The 19,317-nt window shown below is 39.1% G+C and overlaps 1 protein-coding gene across 4 annotated transcripts in view; it reads right to left on the bottom strand.

Annotated features, from left to right (window-relative positions):
• Window positions 1–19,317, bottom strand: part of CHN1 (chimerin 1) — a 105,463-nt gene that overhangs the window by 72,780 nt on the left and 13,366 nt on the right. For 3 of the 4 annotated variants that reach the window (XM_065670314.1, XM_065670316.1, XM_065670315.1), the window contains exons 3-4: window positions 11,014–11,052; window positions 6,915–6,970 (exon numbers count right to left, since the gene is read on the bottom strand). In XM_065670314.1, coding sequence (XP_065526386.1) covers window positions 6,915–6,970; window positions 11,014–11,052 — 95 coding nt within the window. Of the gene's footprint in view, window positions 1–5,251; window positions 5,274–6,914; window positions 6,971–11,013; window positions 11,053–19,317 lie in introns of those variants that run through there. The other variant, XM_065670318.1, reaches the window with a different exon arrangement.

The raw sequence follows: 19,317 nt of genomic DNA, 5'->3' as shown, positions 1-19,317 counted from the left end.
GTCAGAACACAATTTGCCTGCTAGGTATTTCTGATGAAGTGACTGATCTCTAACGGGCCAGGAAATTCAGAGACAAGTGAGGAACTGCAGATCTCCCAGAATTATCCCTCATTGCTAAAGTTAAAGGAGGAAATTCCTTGGGGAGTAAAATTCAACAATTACACAACCTGAACTGCAAGAATACAAAACAATCCAACTATAATAAAACATGAAATACAGTTAACTACCACCCTAGGTTCTCTTTTCCATCTATTCAGAAAAAAAGCCTATTAAAATCAGTGCTTCTCTCCAGTTCTCAGCGGAGTATAAAGATTTCACATGTCCAAAACAACAAAAAATACATCCTGGTGTACAATCTAACAAACATTCTTCTCCATCCCCAGCAGATAAAAAGCTACTGTGATAGTTCATCACTTTTGAAAAATCATTCTGTCAGTGGAAAGATTTATAATGTTCTAAAAGATTTCTTTTCCCCACATAATAGCAAACAAGATTTGACCAGTATGATAACTGTCTTCAAAGGACCTGAAGAGACTGGATCATTCCAAAAGATAAAGAAAGTCTGACATATTCTTTGTTAAATGCAGGCTATTTCAATAGGAAGATGGCAGCATGAATGGAAAAAAAGTGAAAACATTTTATTGTTATAGAAACTTGCAACAATTCCTAACTAAAACCCTCAAGACAAGACACTATTCTGAGGCAGTTATTAAAAAATAAGAATCCTGTCGTGAATAAGATATTGCTGTCTCTCTATAGAGGTTTTGTATTTATCTCACTGAATACAGTGAATTTATATGACAGAACTGGAAAATCTATATAGGCCAAAGCATTCCATTTTGGAAACGGATTAGTAATGTGACAGGGCACCTTCAGAGTACTTGCAAATCCTAAGACAAATTATAATATTATACTCTGTGTGCAAACATTTGGAAATGTGAACTGCCAGATGACTGGAGGAAAGCATCAGAGAAAAGCTCTGCTGGACCGCCAAGGCAACTGTAGCTCGGTTTGCAGTTCATTTTGGTGGATGATGAGTTAAAGAGGAAAAGAACCACTTCTGTTATCACTGAATCTTTACTTCAGTTTTACCAACTCACAAAACTTTCAGTACAAATGTTGATGTGTAACATTATTTACTTGTATAAGATTCAGTGCAACTTGAGCCCCAGTTGGTTTGGGGAGTGAATGGAGTTTTACTCTTTTTTTGGTGTTTGGGGCTTTCTTTCTTTTTTTTTTTTTTTTTAACAACTTTTAGATTATATTAGGGTTGTTTGACATCTAGATTGAATAAATACATTTAGACTCTAAAGCATCTCCAGAACTCAACAGGAGCCTTCTAATTCACTCAGAATTAGCTGGGCTACAAACACACTTAGTGCAGTCCACGTGGACCTAAAAAAAAACACACAGATACACTGCATAAACCAGATTTACCACTTAAGACAGTAAACACTGTTCTCCAGCTTTCTAGAATGCTTCCTACAAATATCATCACACCGACTTTGCTCATAGCAACTTCAGCATGAAAAGCAGCACAGCATTTGTTCTTACTTTAGGTATCCATAGCAGCACCAGAACCAGAAGTGAGATGCAGCTTTCTTGGTCTTTTGCGTCTGCCTGGACTTCACAAAGTTCTTGCCTAACTGTATTTCTACAAACTACAATTGCAGGCACCCACATATCCTCTGTGGGTGATCACTGAAAACCAAAATTGTTTGGCTCAGAAGCTTCATTAGCCTTTCACGCTCAGCCTTAAGGAGTCAAAACCAAAACACCCATTTGGACTGGAACTGAAACTTACCTAAGAAAGGAAATACATTTTTAAACAAAATCACAAGCATTAGCAACAAAATGTCATTTTAACTAAAGCTGTTAGCTGAAAACACAGTGTAACTATCAGCTGCAGAGTTTTAATCTGATTTGGCGGTATTTTTGGACTAAAGTATTGTTGACTATGAGTAAAGGCAGCCTTAGGTACTTAATTTCCCCTGTACGTAGCAAAGATCAGTTAAATGCTAAGTCTTTTGACTTCACAGGACTTTTTACTTCTGGGAAAAAATTTCCTCTTGCTGCTTGTTTAACCTCTGTTGGGCACAGTTTTAAAAATGGCTTCTAACCTAGGAAAAAAAACCAACCCTGAGATACTTGTTTCCAATGTGCTTATTTGCACACCACTAATGAAGAAGCCACAAGAAAGATCCAGGTCTCACTATGATTCCTGCAAGAATCACAAAGATCAATGAGATATCCACCACTGTCTCATTTCTTACTGAGGTGTGAAGCCAATGAAACCAAGTTTATGAACATTTATATACAGGGCACAGTTGGCTAGTGCCTTTGGTTAGCCATTGCTCTGGAAAAGAGTTTAGTTACCATGAAATATGGGAAGCCATTTTGGTTGAATTCATACAGGTGAGGTCATCTTTGAGAACAGCTCTAACAAGCATGTGCATTATATCACAGACTGGTTTGGGATGGAAGGGACCTTAAATATATATGCTCATCTACGCTGTTTCTTGACTACTCAACAGAGGCCATTTTCACAGGACTACACAGAGATGTTGTTTAACAGGTTTGTTAACTACTACCACTGAATTAAGATGAAGGACCTATAAGAATAGGACAGAAAAAGTCAGTGATTTTAATTATCGCCATAAGTTGTCTGTTTGATATTTTTTCCTACATAGTTACTTAAATTTTTTCATGGAGTGCCTTCATATAGCAGTAAAGGATGCCCTAAATAAGTCTTATACATGCACACACGTGTACATAAAAGATTATATGCACAACAAATACAAATTCCATGGAAGCGATACAATACTAATTGCACAAACATCACAATTTGAATGTAAGCCTCACGCAGAAGTCAAACATCCTTAGAATGTTATAGAACCATCAACTTTATAAATTAACCTCGCAGTGTAAAAAGCCTTGGCTCTGCTGCACCTTCACAATACAAAAATCTCAAATGCAATGCTTTCTTTACGTCAGTGTATTCTACTGATCTGTGTGTTGCTCTGATATGAAGCTGATGTAACAGAGCAGAAACTTGAATTCTCTGTATTTGAGAAGCATTTCATGTTTAAGTAGGTCATTCTGTTGAATACACCTCTCACTATCAGGACCTGCAGAACAACTGCCTTTGCACTTTAAATGAAAGCTTGGGGTTTTATTTAAGGTGTGATTTCCAATTAGTCTTTACCAAGTGCTTTTTCCCCTAATCATCACTCTTGCTTATGTCAACAACTGGAACACAATAAGGCAAGAGGAGCAATTTACGTGCTAATACCTTATCAAATTGCATGTTGTTCCCTCCCACTGAACTCTTTGATGTTCTCTGGACCAAAATTATCTTCATAATGTTTATGAATTTGTTTATACAGCTGAATAATTCAACCACTTAGGAAAAGATTCCACTTCCCACTGACTCACACATGGATGCTAACAGGAACCCAGCTGAGAAAGAGCAGATCACAAAGCTCAACACTAGGAGGAAAGGCTGAGACCAGAGAGAAAGGTTAAACATGTTACTGCTCACTGAATGTATTTTCACATCAAATGTGGCTCAGCTGCACACATTGTTCAATACTTACGACGAAGAACAGTTTTCTGCATTGTAATGTATTAACGTAGAAGTAGGAAAATGCATACATTTAACATTATTTCAATTTTACTTTCATTAGGTAAAAATAAGCTTCAAAGACCTTATTTAGTATATAAATAGACTCTTTAATGAGAGAACATGCATTTAATATGTTCTGTTCTGCATCTGAATACCTGCAACTGACTGATTCATTCATAGCTCTATTTTATCTAGTTCAAGATTCTAGTTCTAGTTCAGGTTTCTAAAACCTGCAGTTTTTATTTCTCAGTTTCTTCAACAAGGTTCATGGTGCAGACACAGGTTTACTCTGCACAATTCAAGAAGCTATTTTAAAACACAGAATGTCTCTTTTGTGCTCAAGCTGGCACAGCAAAGTTTTACACTTAGTTAAAGTTTGTCATATGTTATAGTCTTGTTTTGGAATAAATTCATAGAAATATGACTTTATAGACACTAATGTGTTGCATTTCTTTCTTCAGTGATGACAAGACTTAGTAGAATTTTTAGATTGCTTGTGGTACTTTTGCCAATCCCCCACTGATTCCAGCAGAATACCCATATACAGAACTAGATCAGGAAGAGCAATCTGTGTAGGGATGCAATAAGCTCAGGTACCCTCCTCCAAAGAGCTTGGATGATTAGTTCATGCAGGACACCACACTCTCACAGCAAATTTACCTCCCTAAAACAGTCCAACTTCTCAATTTGCCACCTGTGTAATAGCTAATAAAATTTTATCATTCACAGTATTAAAGTTCAGTGATAATGAGGATGAGAAAATTATGGCTGTCAGTGTGGTTCATTTTGAAGAAGCTTTACACAGATGTTTTTATATTTGACTGGTAAGAGTAGGTCTCTTGTTTGATTCTAAAAAGAGGGCCATCTGAATCTGATCAATAGCTGAAGGATTCCAGCACTCCAGAAGCAGGAGACATTTTTACGTTTCAGATACTGAAAACACATTTCTACCTCTGCTGATCTGCCTGGATAGGTTAATGGTATTTCTAAGAACTTCCATGAAGGAGAACTCAGCATAAAATTTGCTTCTGACTTCCTATCACCTAGGGCAAAAAGACCCAAAGCACTTCTCTGCAGTCAAACTAGCATGGGATATAATGCAAACAGATCTTACTGAGTATGCTGAACCCCTTTTTCAGTTTACGGTTTCTCCCTGACTACAGCGTATGTACACATCAATCAGCTGATGTGCAAAGCAGTTACAAACATTATCTGCTATGAGATTTTCTTAACTGCACTTGTACTTTCCCCCCCACTTCTTATATGTCTGTTATGGTTTTTTATGTTCATTTTTGGTTTGGGGTTTTTTTGTTTTGTTTTGTTTCTTAGTAGCCAAAAGTTACGCAGAAAAATTAAGGTTCTAATTCTGTAAGAATTAAAACATTCACAACTGACCGTCTCAAAGATTCTAATTGAAGAAACCGAAGAATTGCGACTCATCACCACAAGAGCCAGGCAACTTCATAAGCATATAATGTAATACATGAATATAGCAGGGCTCTGAAATAAGACTCGGGAAATAAGAGCACAGTGATTGCACAGGGTAATGTCAGCACCTCGATGATCATTGACAAAAGGCTACCAAAAATCCCTCGTACATTTTACCATATGCATATATACACATACCTACATACATATTCGCACTTCTTCCATCAATGAAATACTTCTGAGGAGAGGAAGGGTAAAATAACTATTCAACATCACTTTACAATAATAAGCACAATCCTTTGGAGGCAGGGAATAAAATACTTCATCCTATCCAGGTGAGCACTCCATACAACCTCTATAAAATCACAACCCTGTATTCTAAGACTAAGCTCCTACAAGACTTAAGATACCTTGTATATTAATGTAATGAAAAACCTTATCATAGGGAACACACAGAATAGAACCTTCCTAATAATGTTGCAATCAAAGTAAAAGAATGAAAGACCTTCCATTTTTCAGAGCTGAGCTTGTGTCTTCTATAGATGTCTCCTTCCTGTCTTCATTCAACCTTATCTGATGTCCATAAGATGTCTACACACCAATAGCCCTGCTTGGACCCTCATTAACAGTAGAAACACCGGTTAAGTCAATTTTTTTTTCTGCAATGCTTCTTGTAAAATTCACATATTGTTCTTTATTCCAGCTATGTCTTGCTTAAGTGCAATCAGCTATAGCTATACCTTTCATAAGAACACAAATCTCTCAAATTAACAATGGAAAACAGGAGTGCTTCCTCCAAAATCAGTATTTCATTTCTGTTAAATATCTACTTTTTATCTTAAAAATTGACAGACTACTTCATAGAATCTCATTTGGGCATTTGACAAGATGACAGAGAAATGCCTGTTCAATTCTGTAAAGTAAACCTCCTTGTGATCTAGACTGTAAGCTATTAATGCTCCTGACAGTGGTATGTCCCCCTGTATTTAATATTATATCAAAGTGACTAACATATTTCAAAGACAGATTTCCTTTCTCCAGCACATGATAAAAATGCTCAAGTTTTATTGCAGCAACATAATAACTTTCAGTGGTTATTCAGTAAGAGCTGCGTTTTGTAATACTGCTTAAGAAGTCAAGCCTAACATTTCAGCATTTCTGAAACCAAAATTAACGTTTGCCCGGTTCCTAACTGAAGCTGCAAGAGAGATGCAGATATGAGTAAAATCCTGCTGGCACTGATGTTTGTTACAAGGTAAATCCTCCAGCACCACAGCTCTGGAGAGATGCTGCTCTGCTGGATGGTAGCTCAGAACACACTGGCAATCTGGGGTCTGCCTCAACAACTGAATCCATGAGCAGATTCTTCTCTATCACTGTATACCAATGGGATCCCATTGTTCCTGTTTGGATCTTTAAAATCTGTGACTCTGCCTAGCTTAGCTACTAGTATTAATGAGTCATATATACTACAACTCAGGTAACAGCAGCAGGGAGGTTTCCCTCTTCCCTTTGTTGCTTTATTGCAGGAATCTAGCAGCAAGGTATGTATGAATAGGTGCATAGTCCCCCTGTACAGGTCTGCTCTTGATTCTTTGAATTTCTGACCTAAAAGGAGGAAAAAAAGGCATGTTTCCACATATCTAGGAATCAAAATCCAGTAAATTATTCTCAGGTGTGCACATTATATGCAAAATGCTTTGTAATTTGATTTGTAAGTCGAATAGCACGAGTACCCGCAGGCCTACTTCATCTAATCACAGCACCAAGTATTCCGAGGAACCACTGTTAGGGCTGGGCACCATTAAGTATAAGACTGCAATTACTGGACTCTGTAAAACTGAACATTTATAATACCCACCTCACGAGTGCAGGTTATTCTTCTAGGATGGGGAGCTTCCTGTTGCAATTGATACACTGGGAGAAGGCAGAAGTTAAATTCTCATTAATACAGAATCATTGTATAACTCAGGCATTTTTATGTTAAATATTGCTGTTTAAATAAAGAAGAGATTCTGCAAGAGTTAATGCAAGAATACATACTGCAAAAATTACTTACAAGACGTCAGAAAAGGGAATGTTGCCAGCCAAAACAGAATTGTTGATTATTTTTACAATTAATTGATCTAGTACTACGGAGTAACTAGGTCAAATTTCCATCAAGCAGGTAAGAAAAGGAATCATGATAACTGCAAATTAAATTTCATTAGACGTCATATCAGGCTGCTGTTAGACTGTCTTCAGTAAGCAGATGGAGTGCCATCCTACTACACTGGGCACATGCTCAGTCACCTGCGATATGTAAGGACTTCACAAGAATCACTCAGAACTTTGCAGAATCAAACCCTGTCCTTTCGCCACTGCTCAGTGATGACCTTTCTGAACAAAGAGAAAAATGGCATTTTCATTTGCAGTTCTAAACACATCAGAGGCTGAGCAGATAAAACAGTTAAGGCTTAAATTATGACATATATTTACTAGTATCTTCTCCCCCTTTTTTTCTTTTTAAATAAGTGTCATCAAGCCAGAATGAATCTTAGGAGCCAGTTGTAAATTTAACAGCACTAATGTGCAGATTTTCTAACACAATACCAAAGGCATTCTATCCCAAAGAGAGTTTCGTTTGGCAAATCACCTTCAAAATGAATCTGTCAACAATAAGACAGTATTTGAATAGTACTCTAGAACTGATGAAATGGACATTTGGAATTGTAATCTTTTAAAATTAAGTTATGTTTTAACTATTAGTGCTAACACAGAGGTCTAATAACATGCGCTGTCAATCTTCTTCAGGTAATAAGGCAAGGTATTTATTTCACCAATAAGATTTGACTCCATTACACTTCTCATATGATCACAAGTCTTTTCCAGTGACAAATGTTGTATTCGTGCACTAAGTTACATGAGAATGGAGAAAATGGTGAGATGCCCAATGATATGGCAGTCATAAGATAAACTGGAAAAATTCTCTCCCTTTGTTCCAAACAAAAACCCTATTTTTTTTCCTGATGTTGTTAAAATCAATCCTTGCCATTCTGTATTGATATTACAAAAATGATTTTTGCAAGTGATGAAGAACAGCACACTAGTATATAAAACAGTAATTTTCATTTTAAGCATAGCACGACCATTTATTTTGCCAGCAGACAGATTCCATAGCTTCTCTTGTAAAAGTCATATTTGATGACACTGGGCCTTGTCTGTATTTAATTCTGAGAACTGTACAGTCAAGTTCGAAGGAAAAAAATTAAAATCACAGAGCCAACAGAGCTTTCTCTGAATCTCACAGAAGAGCAGTGGAGACTCACCGGCAGCATGCTGCCCAGAAACTGGCTAAAACCTGAGAACTGTTTCCCACCCTACTTCAAGCCAGAGATTTTCTGGAAGGAAATTCTCGTCCAGGGGCAGTACTTTCAGTCAGAAGCACAGCAGGTAGACTAGTTACAAAACAGGATACCCATTCCTCTTCCTGTAATGTATGCAACTGAAATTGTTCAACATCAGTTTCCTTGTTATAATTATTGCCAAGGAAGTCAAACAAGACATCTCTCTTCATCCATCATGACACAGAAATATAATCAAACCCCATGACTCTGTGCTTAGTTCCAAACCATAGGAAGTGTTCACCATGGCAAACTATGATGGTGTAGGAGAGTGGGTGCACACACGTTTGCATGTGCCCAAGACTTCAGCTCCTGGCAAGCTGCCACTGAAGATTTGGTATTAGAAAGGTTGGACCCTCCTGTTATAGATTATAGCATGGAATAAACCAAACAAAGAGGCAGTTGTTTCCCAAGTTCACAGAAGGTACAGAGCTGTGATTCACTGTTAATGCTTACAGCTGGGAGCAAAATACACAGATCTCAGTAACAAGTACAAAAATGCATTGCAATCATGACTAACGATGTTCAATACCAAGAAGCAAACTGTCTCAGCTTTAATCTTAGACCTCCACCTCCACCGCAGGAAAAAAACTTGTTCAAATCATTCTATGTGCAAATTCTTTAATATTACGTGGCTGAGTTGCCACATGACAAGCGACCAGTATAATGAATGATGATTCAAAATGCACAGGCTTTGCCACCAGATTCACAAACAGACCATGGTCGCAGCCATCTCAATTACATTACAGCAGCTGCATATGTTCAAAGTCATCCAACTAAAGAAAACACTCAAGATGGACAAATTTACAGTCTTCAGCCTTTTTTTAGACATTGCCTGTTTCCTTCAATTAACACAGATGTATTTTAAGAGACCCTGACATTCCGAGACTATTTAGGCATATGCAGTTTAGCCAACTCCTGTAATTTTTTCTACAAATTTCACAATATCTGACTATTTACTTACAGCTTAAGCTCTCTGAAGTTTCTTATGACACATGTTCACATTTACACAAGTCATCTAATGCTCATATTGCACAGAATATGTTGACCATGTAACTCATTACCACTTTAAGAACACAAAAATTAGAAACCAAGCCCAAAAGAGAAGGCTGTTACGAATTTTAAGGCCTAACTGATTTTTGAATGTGTCAGGTTGGCAATGGCAGGCACAGAACAGAAACAACTGACCTCTGTGAGCCATTAACAGAAGACTGCTCTAGGTGACAGAAAAGCCAAGTTTCTACTGCTCATTTAATTCTACTACGTACATATTAGCTGACAAAAATACTTTAATCTGCTCTCTTACACTTTCTTTCTAACCATGGTTTTCACCAAGCCTTTAGGACCAATCCAAAATCTCTGATTGAAAGGAAACTCTCACTGCAGGATGGAAATCTGTTTGAACTAACTACATTTTCTCAGGTGCATAATCTCCCCAACCTTCAGATAGCCACATTTTCACCATGTGAAATATTGCTTGAGCAAATCCCTTTAGCCAGCCTCAAGACACCAAGCTTGGGAATATATACAAAAGAAAATGCAAATGCAAGTCTGACGTCTCTGAACTGCTAAGTATGTTAAACACACAAACATTCTGCTTTCAAAATCTGCTTTTAACAGAAGACTCTTTTTTCTTGTTGTGTCTCAAAATGTCTCAACACATTAGCTTTTCTATCTAAAAAGAACTAGAATTTAGAGGTGAGATACTGTAGGAATTATGATGCTTTGCTAGGGTGCCATTTGTCTTGTGTTCTCTGCATCTCCTTGAATCTCCATCAGTGCTGCCAAACAACAGGTAATTCCTTTTGCATCTTTTTTTTTTTTTTAATTTAAAACCCCCAAGGTGTTTTGTTTATTGGTCAGGTTTTGTGGGTTTGAATTTTTGGTATTTTTTTGTTTGGTTTGTTGGTTTTTTAAAATCAGGAATGAAACCCAGCAAGCTGTCAAGTTCCCAAGGGAGTGGCATTCTGATCTCAGGGCAATGCGCCCATACTAGTGCCCCACATACTTGACCACGGCAACCTGTGAGGCCAGCTTCCTCTGAGCTACAGCATGCACATCTAAGAGCAGCAGAGGCCATGCTGGCAGCCTGGTAGGAATCCAGACCCTTCTAGTCAGGGCTTCAAAAAACCTGCTTCTGATTTGTCATGCCAGGCCAAATGAATGCTCTTGGTTTACTAACTCAGGAAATTCCGGGGTAAAAATATTTATTTGGGGTTTTTCTAACCAGTTCAATATCAGCTCCAGTGATGCAAAGTACTAGAGCACAAAAGTTTGCAAGGATACCATTTAGGTAAGCCTCGGTCCAGGCAGCCAAACCAGTATAAGCCAGACCCACACAGGAGTGTGACCACTTATGCTGGTCAGGTACAGAGAACCTACCCCTCTGAATAGCCTGCATTCACTTGCCCTTGAGGATAAACAACTGCAGCTATAAATAAACAGTAATGAACCCGTTGATACTTCTTAAATTCGCATTCTGATGAGAAGAAAAATAAAGTCTTTTAAAGCACCCAAACGAAACTTTTTCATCTCTAATTTGGAAAAAAAATAAAAGAAGTCTTTTGAGATACTTACAGTAGGACTTCCAAACAGGTGGCCTGTATTCATCAGTATCTGAAAGAAAAACAGCAGATCTTAATGTTGTGTTGGAAACCTCTTAACACAGAAATAATCCTCCAGAAGCACTTAACAATTTATTAAGATAAATATTGCACCTAGGTCCTAAAATTGTGTTTTACTCTCAGAGTACAGAACAACCTGTTAAAAGCTCCCCTCCTTACTTAAACCGAAAAGATAAAAAGTATTTTCTTTAGTCAGCTAAAATAAAGACTATATAAATGTATCTTCAAAATGGAAACATGTAGATCAGAAGCCAAAATACTGGGGGGGAATGCATATTATTTTACTATGTGTATATCCATAAACTCCCTTTTAAATTACATCAGATTTTTTTAATCTCAATTTATATTATGATAAACCAGTTTTCATAAAATTTATTCCTGCCATTAGCTTTTTCCTCTTCTGGATAGCAATTAACAACTCCTAAAATAAAATCAGAGTATGAAAGTACTATGAAATATTCTGCAAAAAAGGAGAGGGTTTTTTCATACTGAGTACAAGCTCTACCTGGAAGCAGTCAGTATGTATTAAAATTACCAACATATTTCTAATCCCAAAATTTTAATTCTCAAATAAAATAATAATAATAATAAAAAATCCTAGTGTTTTCTAAGTTCTGTCACCCTTAGGACTTACTGACAACTGATGTGACATTTTAAGCCCAGAGCTCTGTTGCAAACTTTGTCTCTGATCCACTGTTTTACCACACTGACTGGCTTCAGTTCTGATGATACAAGTTACTGAGGCTTTGTGCAAGACGCTGCGCTTATCTGCCTTCAAGCTGGTTGGAGTTACTCAGTACTCATTACACCACGGGTCACAAGCTGAGACAACCATGCAGCCAGCCTTGCTGTTTGAAACCTCTTCTCACTGCAGCATTAATTTCCGAGCTCTGTTTGCAATTGTCTGCTCACTGGAACTACCTGCTGCATCCAACAAAACCCTAATTTCTAGTTTTTATTATGAGGTCACATAACGGTGAAGTAATCTGGGGAGTTGTTGCTTGAATTTTGTCCTGAGTGGCATCTCCACTTGACCGTCATTTAAGCCCCCAAAACTGAGCCTGAAGCTGGGAAAGGATTTTGCATTGTCTCCCGTCAGAATAAGCAATCTGCCTTCTTTGGATACTTGCTATACTCCATCTCTCCCACCATCAAGTCAAAATATCTCTAAATTCGAGCTTAGAGGAGTGAGGTATTTCCCAGTTAAAGGTGGCATAGACTTGCCCAGACCCACCCAGCACACTCTCTGCCCTCCCTGAGCTGTCATTTTGCTCCATGTTTTACCCTGTGTTTCAGCGCTATGCACGAAGAGGGTGCAGTCCTTATGGACCACCTTGGTGGCACTGGGTTTCATAATTATAAATCTTGATGACTTTATTATTAAAACAGCACTTGGTCAAACTGCCATCCCCCAGAATATCATGGGGTTTGGTATCTGGAAGGTCCTGCAGATGCACTACCACATCCTGAGGATTGGCCAGAGCACCTCAAATCTGCAGAGACCTTCAGTGGCTCACACTACACCATGGCAGTAAAAGAGAATCAGCAGCAACAGATGCAGCCATGGTTATTCATTCCTACTTTGATACCTTTAATTAAGGCAGTGCAAGTCGATTCATTCCAGAGGCATTGTAACGTGATCCCTTAGCACTGCCATGTCACATGGAAAAAGAGCAAAACTTGTAAGTAAAAATAATGGGTTTAGTCCCAGAAGACAACTCGTGCCCCACTAGTTGAATTTGCTTTTGCTGTAGCTTGTTTTTTGGCAACATATGCACCAGTTGAATTTACAAATAAATAATCTAAGTAAAGGACAACACACACTATATTTGTAAAATATGAGCTGACTGTTATGAAAATACAAATATCTTGGCAGCCCAACCTATACTTGCTTGCACTCAAGCCGTAAAATTGTTACAACTAAGGGCAGCATGATTATAAAACTGAAAAGCAACAATATTTGTGCCAAACAAAAAACCCCCAAACCTTGTTAAAGTCAGGCAAGAACAGCAGTAACTTTCCTACAACAAACACTTAACATTCAGAAATTGGAAGGAATGATTTATGTTATGCAGCTGTGCACAAGGATTTTGTTAGAAAAATCTGTCGGTGTGCTTTATTGCCTTTACAGTGTGAGAACACCCTCCGGCCATCCCACACGAGGTAATGAAAAAACAAAGGTCATTTCTATTGTGATTTAAAAAAAAAAAAGAAGTTATCTGATATAAAATACTGTAGCAGCAAGCACAGCGCAGTAACAACAGCGAAGCAGACCGTGTGTGGTGCTTGCTCTGTGCAAGAATGTTTCTAATACTAAAACCACCCCGCTATACAAAGATAAAACAGAATAAGCATAAACATCAGACCTGTATGTTAGTTACTTGTTTTTTATCTATGTGGTCCCATGTAACACATCAGCAGTATTTTGAAATCCATTCTTAGGAAAAAGGTTTGATTTTCAGAGAGCGCAGCCTTCCACATACAGCATCTCCAATTAGGTATCCAAAGCACCCGAAAAGCACTTCAAGGCATGATAAAAACCACACAGAAAAAAGCTGAACCCAAAATACATTTTCTCACAAACGCTGCACCACTTTCCAATTAACGCAATAAACTCTATGCTGTCAGTTCTCAGGTTTTTCTACAGCTCCCATCAGCACAGTATCTCAGCTCTGCTAATGCTTCCACGATAAAATAAAATCATTTTCTACAAGCTGTGCATCAAGTTTTATCTTAACTGCATTTTCTGCATTGAGATGCAATTCAGCTTAAAGCTGCTCTTCTCCAAAGGTCTAGAGCGCTACAGAGAAGATAAATATATAAACTGATGCTACCAGCTCTGGCCAGATGTGATCCTACCAGCATTGATGAGACTTTTGCCAGCATGAGGGCACTCTTATCAGCAAGGACATTTTTGATCAGGCACACTTTCCATGTAGATAAATTGCAGTTTCAAACTGAGACCAGTTTCAAGCTGACAGATATTGGTGCTGAACAGTCTCCCCTAATCTTTAAAAGTGAAAATGTTTGATCATTTCCCATTATCCCAAACAATGGCAGGTTTTTTAATTCTTCAGAATTTTGCTCTGAGTAGAATGACATAACATTTTATTTTTACATAATACGAGAGTTCTTCAAATTCTCTAGCCTGAATCCATAATGATACCTAATAATTTTCCAGCCTGGAATAGATCAGAAGAGAAACACCTGTCTGCCCCAAATCTGTACTTTCAGGCTACCAAACAAACTATAATATAAACATGTATGTATGGGTAAAGAAAAGAGTAAGAATACCCTGAACTGATGTATCCCTTGAAAAACCCCACTGAGACTTAAATCTATATACAAGGTTAAGCGTGGGGGAAACAATGCTGCAGGACACATGAAAATGCATTTACACTCCTTTACCCTGTAGAATCACCTTTTTGCTCTTGAACCCTTAGTAAAAATCAAACTTTTCTTTGGAGCAACATCTTATTACAGAGTCATAACAGCTGGTGCCTGTAGTTCGAGCATGGACCTAAATTTCTTACATACCCAACATGATGGGCTGTGTGTCTCTCTGCTTCTCCGAGGGCAAGGGCTTGCCAGCCCAGCATTCTCCCTCCAATGGACAAGGACAGGAGTGCTCCCTAACCATTTCTAAAACAAGTCTCAGCACTTTCTTGCCATCATCTTCCTTCCTCCCAGACACACTCTCCTCTCTTTCCCAGGACTTTGCCTTCCCCCAGCCTTGGCAATCTTCGTCTGCACACAAGACCTCTCCCCTCACCCTTGAGCAATGCTTTGGTTTGCTCCTACTGCTGTTTTGCTAGGACTGGCCTACCTTAGCCAACTCTAGCTGCTCAGCATCTTTGTCAAGCCATCTCATATCTAGTCCAGGAAATTGGCCTAAAAACAGAGAAAACAGAAGCAGAAAAGCCCAGAACAGCACAATGGGCAGCTTCTGGCAACAACCTCAATACAGGAAGAAATGTCACAGTGAAGCAAGAGTGTTGCTTCCTGAGCCCATCGTGCCCTCCTTTAATTAATTAATTAAATTACACCAATTAATGAAAGAGAAAGGAAACTGCATCTTGGTTCATGACCATTGCTTGGTCATGAACCATCTGCAATTAAGAAGTGAAAAGCACAGAGTCAGAAATTCACACTTGTGCAGAAAAGGGTTTCTGCCAGTAGACAGTCACACAGCCATTTTGGAGAAGTTCATATAGAGACACAAACCATAGGAGAGCATCTGAGATCTTTCCATAAACACAAATGTGACTAATCGTGACGTTACAATGTAGCATTTCCCTTCATTATTTTCCTTCTTTCCTACCCACTTCCACTTTATCTCTTATACAAATCTGGACAACTGTAGTGCTTTCAGAGTGTACATTTTAACTGCAGATATGAAAACTGTTACTATTGCCTTAAACTGTTTAGAGTGCTTGTCTCTGTGTATTCCTTTTATAGAAAGGATAAAAATGTTTACCTCTGCTTGAAATGGTTCTTTCTCCCTCCTCACTGAAGATCAGCCAGCTCTAGGGTACAGAAGCAGCAGCTTAACTCCGCATTGTAACCCCATAAAGCAATTTAGGACTTACTGGAAGGTTTCCTGCAGCAAATTCAGTTTTATTTTTCTTCTGCTGTATGTCATTCCCTGCAGCATGGTCATCTGTAACATCATGCTGGAGATCGGTTTATCACTGTCTGGGAAGAAATAGTCAGCTATCTGCTGACACAGCAGCTCTCACCCCAAACTTTGATTTGTCAATACCCCTACTGAACACAGGTGAGGCCTCATTTGGGGAACCTTGTGGAAGAGGCCAGTTCCTAGCCATGCAAACCAAACATCAATGGGATCAGGAGAGGAAAATATAATTTCTTGTTTTCTGAACTGATTTAGGGCCAAAGAATGGTGCAAGTCATAAATATGAGGAGACGCAAGAAAGTATTGAACATTCTTCTGCAAGCTTCAGCCTAGGCACTAACCAGTGAGTATTAGCATGTATTTTAAGATGCTAATCTTGCTTTGTTTGGCAGCAGCATGTGTCAAAATTTAACTCCTGGGGAGGTGCACAGCAAGTGGATGTGGCCATTTGCTGATCCACACAACAGACCCTTTTTTGTGTTCAAAAATCAGCTTCTAGAAAATTCCTCCTCACCCTCAGAATCTTCCTTATTAGCACCTTCTCTATGCCCAAAGGATAAAAATCACTCAACTTACAAAGACATAATTTATTTGCTGGTGAGACTCTCAAGCTACAAAAACAGTGCAACTGAACAGAAAATGACATTTCATCTCTGTTTTTCAGAGTAGAAGTGCCAACAGCATTTCAGAAACTAAGCTCAAACCATCACGAAATGTTTTAAGCAGGAGCCAAGCAGGCCCTAGCAGTTAGGGCTTTTATGCATTCCAACGAAAATAAAACTCAAACAGCATTGAGGTAATTAAAGGATGAATACAGCCACCGCCCTCGGCAGCAGTTATAAAACAGATGGGCTACAACACCGTGCTTTCAGGCTAAATATGAGACACTGATCGCTGGCTGTGGCAGCACCCAGCAGCGCTGGAAGCGTTGTGCAGCTGGCAGCAGGAGGAGGGGAAGGTGGTGGCAGGCAGCTTCTAGAGAGCAGGCAGCAGAGCAGAGGGTGCAGAGAACAGCCAAAATATCCCTGTCTATCGCATGAAGGCAAGGCACACAAGAAAGGTCCTTTGTCACTCCTAGATGAGACCTAGGGATCTACATTTTTTTTCCCACAAAGCCTCTGTCTACCCCTCTTCTATGCTTTTGCTACCAGAAGACAGTAAGTTAGGTCTGCAATGTAATGATGGCAGTCTGTAAAGGGGCGGCAGGCAGAGTCCTGATGCAAAGAGCAAGCGCAATACATGGCTGCCTGCCTGTCACACAAGGTCCTTTGAAAACCGACCCAACCCTGCCCTGGCAAGCAGGGTACCACACACAGTGCCAGCAAAGGCTGCAGAAAAGTTCATTTCAGCCGGTGCTCGGTAAACAAAAGAGAAAGCTGTGGTCAACCTTTCTTTCCTTGCATGAAATGTTTTCTTGGGAAGGAACACTTCTCCAGCATTTGGGTCCTCCACATGAATATAAAAAGGGAAATGATCCTCTGGTTCAATTTTGTCCTCTCTTTGCCTTTCTATAGCACAAGGTAACAAATTAGTTCTGACCAAAATACCTTGTATGGGTTACAGCACACCTTAAAGAGATGTCAGACAACTTTTTGGTATATTCCCTTTCTCTTCAATAAAAGCTATTGTTACTTCTCAAAAACTGTTGGGGTTTAAAAGTGACTAAATAAATAACACTAATCAAAAAGTAACGTTGCTCTAATGACAAGAACCTGATGGCACACGGCGGCCTGGGCCCACATGGAAAACGCATAGCATTTCACAACTAGGTCGCTACAGAATTTCCTTTGTTTATGGGAAGATCCCTTCAGGGCTGAGAACACCCCAGGCAGTGAGCACCACATTTTCTCCCAATTCCCAAATATACAGCATACGGTAGGACACTCTGCAATGATGACTGTTGAGTCTTTGATGCTACTTTAATGTTATCCTTGGCACATGATTTCCTTTGAATGAAGAAAAAAGCTTTGAAAACTTTCAGACATGTCAAGGCTCTTCCTCAGGCAGGCAGGCACCATTACTGTAAGGAGCTTTAGTGCAAAAGCTTCCAAATAAACCACCATCTATTTTCTGCACCTTCTCCAGGTGGAGAGAAGATGCCAGACAGATGTCCACTTGAACATGGAGATAGATGAAGAGTTTATCATGCACCCTGGCTGTGTGTGGACCCCTAGGTCTCCCACTGGAGGCTCCCCTGCTCTGAGCCTGCTGTGCTGCCGACACAACCACCCTGCTGCAGAACTGGATTGGGGTAGTTCTTAAGTGTTAAACTTAAGCCCAGTCTGATCACAAAGACAAATGACCTCTAGGTCCAAAAAGGAGCTACCACCAGCTTACATCGTTTGTCTCCTGACAGTAGATGGCAACTCACAGGTAGGTTACAAGTAGCCTGCCCAACTGCTCAATCTAATTGGTCCCAGGCCAACTGCAGAGAAGCTGGCACAGAAGAAAGTTGCTCTGCCACTAGAGCCATCCATTCAAAGGGCAGAGGGATCAGTCATCAGTGACAACTCTTCATAGACAAAGTTTTACTCCTTTGCCTTGACCTTTTGCAGAGGTAGCTTACACTCCTCAATGCCATAAAACCACACGCACATGGTCAGCCTTGGACTTTAAAAATTAAACTGTTTGAATTATTTAAGCAAGGAAACAGCTGAATGTATTTTTGTCATATTTTCCAAAGACATTCCCAGGTAGGAAGACAACAAGCAATACAGTCTAAGGGGAAGATACAAACCAGTGAAAACAGGCACTGACAACAAAAGCATCCTTGCGGCTGCAGGACAGCACTACATCACACACACCATGCCCCAGGAATTTTTTAATGGTATAAAACTTACTTTCTCTGCTCTTTCATCCTCATATGTTTTTGCTTTTTACCACTCCAAACAACTACAATTAGGTTTCTAATTATTACTGGAATAAAAATGATTAATAGAAAGCTAGTGTGAACAATGCCCCAGAAAGCTACAAGAGCTACTGCCATTTCCCTGATGTGACCAAGTGGGAGACAAGAAAGCACTCTCAGCCAAACAGGCTCAAATAAGAGCATGATCTGAATAACTGCATCAGTCTTAAGAGGGAAAGAGGAAAAAGATCACACTACCATCCCTTGTAGAGACATCTGATCTGGCAGCAATAAATTGTGTGGTAAAGCTTCTAAGGGGGTTGAATAAGAGCCCCATTGGAAACAGCTAGAGTTCAGCGCCTTTTATTAGCAGGTCTACTACTACTGCCTATGAATGATGGGAAAAATTTAATGAGTAATATTTCGCTTATCACAAGCACTGCTGCTCTTAAATGAACTCATCTTTTAAGTGATTAGACCAGGTTGCAAATGATCTGTTTCTAGATTTTCATTTAACCAAAGCATATGTTCATTTTCCCTTCTTTTTGCCAGATAAATAGTTGCATATGACTACATGAGTGACAACAAATAAAAAAATTAAAACCCTTTATAACAAAAAATAGTAATTTAATTTTAAGCTACAATTTTCACACATGAAATGATAAAACAAGCAAAACACAGCCACTGGCCTCTTTGTCTTAACTTTAGTTTAATGGAAGGGGGGGCAATGCCCTTCCCACAAAAGTACTGTTAGCTTACTGTTTAAGAAAAGT

This window comes from Lathamus discolor, chromosome 3 (genome assembly GCF_037157495.1).
Source record: "Lathamus discolor isolate bLatDis1 chromosome 3, bLatDis1.hap1, whole genome shotgun sequence".
Classification (NCBI taxonomy): Eukaryota; Metazoa; Chordata; class Aves; order Psittaciformes; family Psittacidae; genus Lathamus; species Lathamus discolor.
Note: the sequence above shows the minus strand (reverse complement) of the source record. Positions and strands in the feature narration are given on the sequence as shown.